Here is a 12,448-nt window from a genome sequence, read left to right on the forward strand (position 1 = left end):
TAATAGGATTTGCTAAAAGAAAAAGAAAATTAAAACTAAAACAGGAAGATGATTTATCAAATGTCTAGTCATCTTTAAACTTTAGTCCTCTTTAGGTTTTTGCATTCTTTGCTTGCAAAGAAAAGAAAGAAAGTTGGAGCATGATAAGAGAAAATTGAAAATAAAAACTACTAGGTTTTTACTATTGACAAATTTAGTGTCAAAACATGTTTACTTGTAAGCTTTAAGTTTAGGGTTAAGTTAGTGAAAAAGTTATTCAAGATATGAGAATTTAAAGTTGTTCATGTTATTTCAACATTGACAGAGCTGGAGTAAATATATATATATATATATATATATAGGCACACAAAGTTACAAACTATGAACCTTCAGCCATAGGAGTTTCTATAAAGAAAATCCAGCAGAATAATTGTCTAAAAGTTTTGAGAGAATTACTGTAGTAATGGGCAAGCGGGTCGTTTGTTTAGTACAATGGTGTATCAACTATAAATATTTTGTAAGTGTGAACAACTCGTAATTTCACATTAATCGGTTTCACTTCATCACTAAAATTCTTCTATTGATTGTGTGGTAATTAATATATTTTTGTGTTTGTCTTTATTTCATTGATGCAAAATTTTCATTATCTATTGTGCTGCATAATTGAGTGCTTGTTGTGGTGTTTAATATTTAAGTTCTGCATTATATTTGTTAACACCTATCTAATCCTCCATTCTAGGTGTTATACTGGAGTATTTGGGCTATATTTTTCAGAAACGAAATAGTCGATTTACTGAAGAAGGAGGGAAGTTCTAAAGAACAGTAATAAGTAGGTGAAAAATGTGTGTAACCATGACATGTCATGTTTTGAGACCATTCTATATATATATTTTCAACAAAAGAAACAAATTCAAACCTTTGGAGCCTCTAGGACACGGCCATCAACCTGTGTCAACTGTTTCTCAATAGAAATACGACACTCAGTAAGCACAGGGTCATCATCATACCGGTAGTTTTTCACAGCCTGCCAGAATAAGTGAGCAAAACTATTGCATCATCCAAAACAAGCAAAAAAATTTCTGTCAGGTGTCAAGGCAAATACTTACATCAGTCAGTGTACGTATTCTTTCCTGAGCTTTCTGTCTAGATTTCTCAACTAAAGATGCCCTCTGCATCGAGGATAATGATTTTGTGTACCGTTGAAGTGAAACTAGCGAGCAGAGCTAAATCACCCACAAATTTAAAATATATATATATTAGATTAAAACTAAAATAAGCTAATGCCAACATCATATCAAGCAAAAGATTTCCAGACCTCCAGAGGTAGATATATAGTTGGGCCGCTTGGGCTTGCCAACATCAAGGCATGGCAGGTATGCAGAATACCCGAGTTCTATGGCACAGACATAGTGAAATAATCGTACACAGTAATGTCCCTAGTTTGCCCTTCATCTCCACAGTCACCATTTCACTTTCATTGAAAAGCTTAGCCCAAAGTAAGACCAAAGTTAGGAAGTTATTAAAGTGTAAAAGAACAAGGAAATAAGAGGGGGGTGGGGGAGAATTTCCTGAAGTAAGAACATACTATTGCTGATTGCAGGGCTTCTCACTCAGGCCAATGATTTTAAATTCCATGTTTCGGTGTCTCGTCTTAACCCTAAGATTTTTAAGCATTCTCTTAGCCTGTAAATGATCACAAGATGGATATTCAGAGAAAATCTAACGCGAGAGTTTGAATCTTGAACACAATGTTTTTTAGAAGCTTTTTACCTTTAACCAATCCACATAGCGAGGCTCACGCACATTTTGGTTAGCTAAAAGGAAGTCAATCACAGGGCCAGGTTTTATTATCATTGTTGTTGACACATCTGCACAAAAAAAAAAAATTAAAGCAGCAGTAGTATCGACAACTGACAGAAGAATGTTATGATGAAGTTTATAAGAACCAAGAAAAAAGAATCATACCCATATTAAGAGACAAGCCCCCTTGAGTCGGACGAAAGCTGGAATGGAACCCCCGAAGCCCATTTACTCCTCCTCCAACATCAGTTAAGTCCCTTGAGTCATCGTGAAAAATCGATTGTCTTACCAAAAGGCAACCCCTATGCATTCAACAGCCATAGTTCAAGAAAGTTACTTCTAAAAGCAATATGAATATGCTTCCAGATGGTGTATTAAAAATAACAAGTAAAAGAGAAATACAACAAAGAAACAGATGTACCTGTTTGCTGCTTGCTGCTTGCTGCTTGCTGCCCTAGTATAATATCGAGGACTCTCAAAGCATCCTGAGAATTATTATCAACATCTGCTCCTTTGAAGGCAAGAGCAATGGACCTCAAGGGTATTTTGGCAGCATAACCAAGCTCCACCTTAAAGGTATTTGACCGAAAAGAACGCTTTGACTTTTTACCAGTGCCACTGGGGCTCTGATAGTCATCAGGAATCACAGTTTCGCTACTGCACAACAAGAAATGCCATGTAAATTTTACAACAAAATCAACTCCAAAATGAAAATTGGACGAAATTATGGAAAAAGGTATACCGTTTTCCAAATGACTCCTCAAGCACCACTTGGAACTCAGACTTGTTCTGTGGCAGAGGACCAACAGTGTAGAGACTTTTCTCCCCAGAGCAAAGAGGGGGTATAGACAATATTTAAATAAAAAATACACTCCTCATAACAATAACATAGAAGACCAACATATGCTCATAGATCATAAGTGATAACAAATAAACAGGGCATTAGCTCCAACCAGGAAGTCCACGTTGTCTCAAGTCAGGTAACAACTGAATTAAGTTAGGGACCAAATGCTATCCAAGACAATAGATTTGGCAAGGATTTTAGATTACAATATATGCCAACCAAGAAAATCCAATAAAATTCAAATGTCCATTACGGCCTCATTACTTCTGAAGTATAAGCACATGAATACATGATTATCTTTGTAGAATGAGAAGCTGCATATATTTCCAATAGATGAAAAGACAAGGAGTTTGTTAAGATTGTTCATTCATGAGAAACAAAGCATGGGACTGATAAAATATAGGTAAGAGCGAGTCATGTATATATAACCCAGAGGGGGATATTGTCATTCTAGGTGCCCTAAAATTACTGTCTCGGGAGTACCCCTAGAAATTTCTTATCAAACATACCTAAGATGTTATTTTACTGTTTCATTCACTTGCTTTAATTTTCGTCTTAGTAGACCTTTCACAGTGGACTAAATTTGTGTGAATAATTGGCTCAACATGTGTGCCCTCTGGCTCTCGATCCATTTTTCAATTCTAGCAATAGAAAACAAGATTACATGAATTATAGACTGCTTTATTTGTAATGACGAGAAATAAATTAAACAAAAGTTTGAAATTTGCATTGCTGCAATGCAACCACAGCCGTCAGCCATTGCTTTTATAACTTGTAGAAGGCATATTCCTCACGTACATAGGAAGGCTTCCCATGAGAATGTAAGCCAAAAGACACAAAAACTGACTCAACAAAAGAGAAGAAAAATAAATGAAGCTTCTCTGTCAATCTGATTGATGAAAAAGAATATATGCCTTCAAAGAAGTCGGCCACAAAGCTCCACTCTTCTATGTCATGGAAAAAGAAGGGTGAAAAAAGAAAAACCCTACAAAACTGGCCTATCAGGATCTTCAAATCATGTTCCAACAACCAGCTAACAATTTCGGCCTCTACACTTGTTAACCCAGCACCAGCTCCTCCTCTTCCATCTCCTTGACTGCTCTTACGAGACCCCTTGTGATCCCATTGAGATACAAACCCTTTTCTTTCATTTCCTCTAGCAGCTTCTCTGCTGTTTCCCAATCTAAAGCCTTAAGGCAAAGAGATTGAATCAACTTATTGTATTCATCAACATTAGGTTGAACCCCGAAATCATTCATCTCACCCAACAACTTCAAAACCTTGTCAAACTCTTCAAGTTTACAATACCCACGAATGAGTGTATGGTATGTCACAGGGCTTAGCTTAGAATGATTCTTTTTTGCCTCTAAAAAGACTTCACAGGCCTCCTCCATGTGACCACCATTTGCGTAACCACTCAATATAACAGTATAAGTGTACACATCTGGTTTTAATCCCCTTCTCTCCATCAGCTTCTTAATCTCTATAGCCTCTCCCAAATCTCCAGCCTTGGAATAGCCATTGACAACCAAATTGAAAACTGCATTTCCAGGGGGCGGGCCCTCTGCAATCATCTTAGAAAGCAACTCTTTTGCCCCATCGACATCTCTCATCCTGCACAAACCATGAATCACAGTGGAAAATGGCTTAATCGCATATTTCCGTGCTTCTCCGGAAAAGTCATCCAAAATTTCCAAAGCTAATTTCACAGTTTCATCCTTCCTACAGAGCGAACTGATCAAAAAATTAACAGAAGAGCGAGGAGGGTACTGGTTCTTTTCCTTCGCCAACAAATAAACCGAATGGGCATCCTTAGCATCTCTCCCCTTACAAAACCAAGATATGATCTTACCAACTTTCTCATTCTCAGGCAAGCTTCCTGCACCGAGCATCTTCTCACAAACAGACCAAGCCCAATCAAAAATTGATCGTCTACATAGTGCTTCAATCGTGAAATAATATGTATCCACATTTGGGACACACCCAAAATCCACGAACTTGTTAAACACCTCTAATGCTGCCCTCCCTTTACCCAACTTCGAAAGCAAAGCTATCAACTCATTGAGAATCTCCACATTCAATAAACCATTCTCCTTCTCACCTATCTCCTTAATCAAATCCCACAAAGCATATGCATCTTTCCTCTTAAGATTACTACATACAGCGTGAGCAAGGGCATACACGACACGGGTAGTTACCTTAAACTCCGGTTTCTCCTTCATACCCCACTTGAAAAATCTAATCAAATTCTCACCCAAAACAACTGGGGTTTCAAGCACTTTCACCACAAACTCCTCATGTAGAGTCAAACCCATGACATCAAGACTCGACTCCAAAGACCCATCAACACTACTTTGTAATAGAGACAACAAACTCTCCAACTGCTCCACATCAATCTTGAAAATCTCCCCCTCTCCATCTCCAGAAGCAACAGTTTCAATCTGAGCCTCACTATTTTCACCCTCAGTGGCAAAACTATCCCACTGAGCATGAACAAATTGCTCCGAGTCCCCAAAAACGTCATCCCCAGAGGCAGAACAATTCAACTGGGCATCCCTATCTAAAACCCCAGGAATCTCAACCGCATCGGAAAAATTCTCCAACTGGGTATCACCATTTTCACCAAAACCCACCGAAGACTGCCCCGCTTCAGTGAGATGTGAGTCAAAATCAGCTTCTGTAAGGGTTTTAGAGGAAGAAAGTACATTGGGGTTTTGGGTTGCACAGAAGCTCCGTGCTACTGCCTGACTGGAGAGAGCAGCTCTTGCCACCACTGACCTCCACATCCTCTCCTCGCTGTCACGAGCTAAAGGAAGAAGAAGGGGTAGAGAAACAGTGGAGAAGAGTTTTGGAGGAGAAGAACAGCGGTGCAGCAGGGGCGGCGGCGATTGGGCGAGGCGTTGAGGTTGTGCGTTGGGCAGGGACGTGTTTTAGGTCTAGGCGTTGAGGTTGAAAATGGATCTATTAAGTGTTTTTGTTCCTATTCTATTAAGTGTATCTAGCTTAGGTGTACCTCTTTTATTGGTTGCTGCAAAAGTTGGCTTTTGCAAGCCAGACGGCCCAGACCGCATAGCAGGTTCCTATTCTACAGAGGACAGCTGCTTCTACGCGGTCGTGGCAAAAAAGGGCATATTTTCTGCTTTCTGCCTTCTATTAAAATGCTGACACCTCACCTAATACACTTTAAGAAAATAAAACCAAAACACCGGATAACATCCAAAAAGAAAACAAGCAGAGGTATAGGCCGGAAAGAGAGAAATTACCGGTGGAGGAGAACCATTTTACGCAGGAACCAGAAAAACCCACCAACAGACACAATTCAAGAATTCACAAAGAAACTATATCAAGAATTATGGCAAATCAAGAATCCCATAATGAAAAAAAAAAAAAAACCGTTAAAATAATAGAAATAAAAGAAATGGTTAAATACTCCATACCTCCTTAGAGTTTTCCAACTTTATTTTTTCTCCTTGTGGTTTCATTTTTATCACAAGAGGTCTATATGGTTTTGATAAGTGACCAAATTAGTCCATCCGTTAGTTGACCGTTAGGACTGACATGTGAACCAATCAGACGTCGACACGTGGCACATATTTAATTTTTTAAAAATTTTAAAAAAAATAATTAAAAAAAAAATGTATTTTTTTTTAATTAAAAAAATGTATTTTTTTTTAAAAAAAAAAATTAGTACGTACCAGAGTATTTTAAAAAAGGGGGTGGCTCTTGGCCATTTGGGGGTGGCTCGAAATACATTTTTTTTTAATTTTTTAAAAAAATAATTTTAAAAAATTAAATATGTGCCACGTGTCGACGTCTGATTGGTCCACGTGTCAGTCCTAACAGTCAACTAACGGTCAACTAATTTGGTCACTTATCAAAACCACAGGGACCTCATGTGATAAAAATGATACCACAGGGAGAAAAAAATAAAGTTAGAAAACCCTAGGGGGGTATGGAGTATTTAACCCTAAAAGAAAAGAAAAGATTTTGATGACCCACCTGGATGCTGTAGACTCCGACGAAATGGCCATCGAAGAACCCACTGCCCAGTGATTATAAATTTGTGATATTTTTCAGACGATGAACAACAACAATTCCGATTAACAGAGATTTGCGATCAGCAATTTGGATCAAGGTTTTGTTTCTGCGCGGGAAAGAAGTAAGTTGCATCTAGGGTGGCTTTCGTCCAGACCCAGCGTGGGTCAGGCCGTGACCCACGTTGGTCAGCTGACTTACGTGACCCAGCCGTGGGTCGACCGTGACCTATTGACCCGCGTGGGTGATTAATCAATGGTTAGTAGTTAGTAATTCTAATAACTGCTAACTACAAAAAAAATCAAAACGACGTCAATAAAGGAAATCAAATAGAACAATTGCTTGGAGGCTCTAATAGAATTATTGCAATAACGGGCAAGCAGGTCATTTGTTTAGTACAATGATGTGTCAACTATAAATGTTTTATAAGTGTGAACAACTTATAATTTATCATTCTTCTATAATAGATAGATAAACTGGACTTTGTCACCTCGTTATGGTTTTTCTTTGAAATGCTCAATAGGTTTTCACTTCGTTACCAAAATTTTTCTGTTGATTGATATTTTGTGGTTTGTTTTTATTTCACTGATGCAAAATTTTCATTCTCTATTGTACTGCATAATTGAGTGATTGTTGTGATGTTTAATTTTTAAATTCTACATTATATTTGTAAACACCTATTTAATCCCCCACCTTCTATGTGTTATATGGAGTCTTTAAGCTATATTCTTCAGAAATGGAATAGTCAATTGACCAAACATGAAGGGAAGTTCTAAAGAACCACGTGAAAAATGTGTGTAACCGTGACATGTCATGTTTTGAGAGACCATTTTATATAATTTTTTTTAGGTCGATTGTTCGTATGACCTTTTTTAAATAAATAAATAAATAAAATTTTGGTGTCTAGTCTAGGAGCTTTTAAGTTTCGGCTTAAAAAATTCATAATTTTTTTTTTCTTTTTTACCAAATCACCATATAAATTGTTTGTTTTTTTGTTTTTTGTTTTTTGTTTTTTGTTTTTTTTTTTAAAGTTTTTGGGTGGGGTTAGCTTGGGTTTGGGCTTATGAAGCTCATGAATTTCTTTTGGAATTTGGGGGGAGCCCATGTAAATTTGTTTTGGGCCCCCCAGGCCCCACTGACAAAAAAAGATCCATGTCTCCCCCATACTTCAAATGTGAAATTATAAGCCCATACTTCAAATGTAAAATTTCATTTATATAAGATTGGAGGAGATACTAATTATTTTTCTTTTCCAATTCTTTCTCTCTAACTTATCTCTTCTCTTTTTGGTGGATGTAATAATGTGTATATATATATATATATATATCGTGAAACCCGTGTATATCTAGTAGGATTTCATTAGTAAAATAAATATATTAAAATAAAAACTTGTCATGATTTTGCGACAATCATATCCCAGATTCATTAGCAATAAAAATGGATAAACACCTACCTATTTCATTGTTATACACAACAAGTGTACGGAAAAACAATTGTTACCGTTCCTAGATACGACCGTTTAATTGCTAACATTTTTCTATGAAATGATGATGATCATATTAATCATGGGTTCCTTTGTCAAACCGGATGCAGGGCCGATTCAATGTTTTTTGGGAGTCTACCGCGAAATTTTTAATTGGGGCTTTTTTATTTTTAATATTTATATATTAATTAAATAATATTTATTTTAATATTATTATTATATTTAGAGTTCTCACTTTTATTAATCCTTACAAAAATAAACACAACAATAAAAAAAAATCAATTTTTTTTTTTTTTAATGAATCCTTGCCTATTTGATACGTACACCTGTTTCAAACAAAACCCACCAAAAAAAAATTAACAAAAACTCATACAAAACCCACAAGAAAAAACAAGCACATAAATAAACATTATAAAAATTTTAAAAAAAAAATCAATTTTTTTTTTATGAATCTTTACCTCATTGATACACATGTTTCTCTCTCTTCATCTCTCTCCATCACATTCTGTATTGAGTGAAACTAAGGAAAGAAAAAAAAAAAAAAAAGAAAAAAAAAGGGGAGGATGTCGGCTGTGGAGAAGAAAAGAGAAAAAGAAAAATAAAGGAAAGAAAGTGGGTGGTTAGGTAGGGTTAAAATGATAGTTCAATATCAAATAATTTCGGATGCATAGATAGATAGACTCTTTTTAAGTATAATAATATTTGCTTTTCTGGGTTAATTGGTCTTATTTTACCATGAGTTTATTATATTGGGCCTTAAGTTTTTATGAAAAAAAAAAATTAGGCCTAATTAAAATAAAAAATTGGCCTTAAATTATATATATATAGCCAAGGCAGAACATGCATGCATGTATGGCTGCATGCAGCACGCCTGCACTCTAGAATAATAGTAAAAAAACAAAAAGAATAATCTACCCTTCTTTTACGTGTCCGCAACTTCAATAATTTGGGAATATTTATTTCTTGTTTGACATTCTCAAGCTAACACCCCCCATGCCACTTGTATATATTTATAACAAAATAAATATTAAAAGAAAACAATTCTTTCAAATATAAATATAGAGGGATCGATGTAACTCTTTGATCTACACAGAAGTTGGCTTAGATTATATTATATTATAGGCCCATTTAAGTTGATTAATAATTTTCATAGATGATCCGGTTAGTTAGCACTACTATTTTGTATCATTAAGCGTTAATCCTATCCAATTAATATCTTGTACACGTCACCTCCGCTGAAAAAACAAAGAGATTTTCAAAGCTGAGGATATAGACTACGTAAGCAACTGGCCGGGGGAAATACAACATGGATCATCCCGTCGGAGTCGGGGCCCATGGAGGAGATTCACCGATGCCCATTAATCAATGCATGGTGGCTGTTAGAGTTACGTATATATAAAAGCGATAAAATATATTAATAAACAATCAGGCACTAATTAACAAGGTTTATGGGTGCATTGTCTTCTTTGCACAAATCCTCATAAATTAAGTTAATGAAACAAATCTAATCATTTAAAAAAATATGAGATTTATGAATTATGATGTTACGAGTGGAGAGAAACCTAATTTTGATATAGAAAATTACTCGCTTATTAAACATCAAAACTTTTTTAACAAAGTACGGGTTAATAACTTTTTTGGTACCTAGGTTTTTAGGTTTTTTAATTTTTTTTTATAGGTTTTAAAACATGACAAAACTAATACCTTAGATTTTGAAAAATACCGAATCACCACTTTCAATTTGAAAAATTCTATGGAGGTGGTCAAACCACCCCCAGTCAACCCCAATTTGACCTTAGGGATGGTTGAGCCATCCCCAAGGCCAATCTGGGGTGTCCGAACCATTCTTAAGGGCCATGGGGGACCACCTCTTTTTTGGCCTTTGGGGGTGGCTCGACCACCACCAGACCGGACTTGAGGGTGGCTGGACCACCCCTAAGGTCAAACTAGGGGTGGCTGGGGGTGATTCGGCCATCCCATAAAAAGTTATTAACCCTAAAAGTACAAGCAAAATCTTTCTTTTTTTTTGGGTGCTCTCTTTATTATTATTTTTTTTTAAAAATTATTTATTTATTTTTTGGGATGGGGTGCACTCTTTAATTATATACTATATACTATGTTTATAGTATACATATGAAAGAAATATAGTAAATTCATGAACTTAAAATTTTCAACCTAAAAGACAAAAGTACTCATGAATGAATTTAAAGTTAATAAAATAAAAAAATAAAAAAATAAAAAATCGTGGAACAAAATAAACTGTCAGTCTTATCACAAAATAAATAATCGTGGGGCAAAATATTATACACAAACAATTTGATCATTTTTAGGGGCCATTAGGCATTAGCCGATCTTTTCAAAACTAATTTAGACAAAAATAAATAAATAAATAAGAAAATGACACCACACATGTCTCTTCTTTAAATATAATATTAATTAATTTAATACATTAGTAATGATTACAGAAAGAAAGTTGATACTAATTGCATGAAGTGACATGCATTTTGTTACTTATACAAAATATTTAATGTCGATAAGCTAGCATTCAGCACACACCCAAATATTTAGAGCCAAATGAGTAATCCCCTCAAATTTTTGTCTCTCTTAATTATCTATTTCGTGTATTAATACTTAACAGACAAATTTTAGACCCGTGCAAGGCGCTTCCTATAGGAAATATGTAAGACTCAACTTCACCACGAGCGTGGCTCTAAAAAATTATTTACACTAAAAAAATTTAAACTTTAGACTTGATGAAAATATAATCACCTTCACTATTTGAGCATCCCCGTCAAACTCTTCATATTTAACATTTTTCTAAATTTTTAACAAAATTCACAAAAAACATCATTTAACAATTTTTTTTATCCAAAGTTAAATTTAACATTTGCTTTAACTCTTCTCCAAATATAAAGACACCAATAGCAAAAGCTATTTATTTTTTAATAGTATTATTATTATTATTATTATTATTATTATGAATAAAATTTTCATTCAAAACACAAACTAAACACCCATACACAATGACGGACCCAGGGGGGACCGGAAGTGGCCCTGGTCCCCCCCCCCAATCACAAGAAAAAAAAAATTAGGCAAAAAAAAAAATATTAATGTTTTTTTTTACCAATTGGTCCCCTCCAAAAAAATTTTAGCCCTTGGTCCCTCCCTAAATTGAAACCTGGATCTATCCCTGCCCATTTATACCAACAAGAAAGCTGGAACTCAGTTCTTTACATCAAACAATGAAACACCCCATCCCAATCAAACAATTACAAATGGTCCCCAACCAAAAAAAAATCACAAGCTAAAACAAACCACCACCCATCAAAGATTAAGGGCGGTGGCATTTTGGTTGTTGGGGTGGTATTTTGGTAAATCTCTCGCTTGAAATCAAAGTAAGTGAGTTTCATGACAATTACATTTATTAATAAAAAATAATATTTAGTTAAAGTAGAGAAATATTTAAAGAGTTTGATATTTGGTAGTTTTAAAAAGTGACTAGTTAAATAAAAAAAAAAAAAATTCAAAATAAAATTTAGAGGAATTTTAAAGAGCTTGATAAGAATGTTCTTAGAGCCAAACCTTGGTTTAATTATCTCTCTTATTCTTTAGTTATGCGAGTGATGATTAGTTTACATGGCACGCTTCTTTTAATGATTGGAACTAATTGATATGTTTAGTGTTTATTAATTGTTTTTGTTCAAAAAGTCAACACGATTAAATAAATATATTCGATAAAATGAAATATATTTATACGCTAATTTAGAAATACTTCTCAAAAGCTCTAAAACTATTTAATTTAGTAAAAATAATCAAAACGTCAAAATCATTCCCCCACACACGTTTTCTTCTAATGAAACATAACCACATTGACCTTTTCATCTGTATTTAGTGGAATTATCCCTCTCCCGCACTTATCTATTCCTCAATTCTATCATTTAACTCAATAGTCAAAGTACTTAATGGATTCATTATTGTTATTACCATTATTATTTATTTGAACTTGGTATCAACTCAACATATGTGAAGAATTTAAAATAATTTTTTCTAATGGTTTTGATTGCTTTTTTAAAATTTCAAAATATTGATACAAAGCTCTACAACGACCTCAAAATTACCTTTTTTAGAGGAGTTTTGCAAGAGAGAAAAAAGGTTAGAAGGGTTCACCGGTGAAGCCACCCTAATGCCCAAGTTAGTAAGAGTACTTTAAAAGGGCGTTTTATCAGGGTTTTGCTAAGGGTTAAATTATATACTTGAGGTTCATTGGGGCTTGTTGTATAGGCCGACATCTCTTTAGGGCTTGAAGG

The 12,448-nt window shown here is 34.9% G+C and overlaps 1 protein-coding gene and 1 pseudogene across 1 annotated transcript; both read right to left on the reverse strand.

The window, feature by feature from the left end:
• Nucleotides 1-413: 413 nt before the first annotated feature.
• LOC132162385 (protein argonaute 6-like) lies at nt 414-3,255 on the reverse strand (annotated as a pseudogene).
• A 73-nt stretch (nt 3,256-3,328) lies between these two features.
• On the reverse strand, nt 3,329-5,895 carry LOC132191889 (small ribosomal subunit protein mS80 (rPPR6)-like). The gene has a single exon (XM_059607011.1). It carries the CDS (start codon nt 5,407-5,409, stop codon nt 3,682-3,684), a length of 1,728 nt encoding a protein of 575 aa, XP_059462994.1. The 5' UTR covers nt 5,410-5,895; the 3' UTR covers nt 3,329-3,681.
• Between the last annotated feature and the right edge of the window lie 6,553 nt (nt 5,896-12,448).

Source organism: Corylus avellana, chromosome ca9 (assembly GCF_901000735.1).
Source record: "Corylus avellana chromosome ca9, CavTom2PMs-1.0".
In the NCBI taxonomy this organism is placed as follows: domain Eukaryota; kingdom Viridiplantae; phylum Streptophyta; class Magnoliopsida; order Fagales; family Betulaceae; genus Corylus; species Corylus avellana.

Excerpts from the sequence above, each read along its gene's own strand:
- LOC132191889 (XM_059607011.1), bottom strand. The coding sequence starts at position 5,409 with ATGTGGAGGTCAGTGGTGGCAAGAGCTGCTCTCTCCAGTCAGGCAGTA.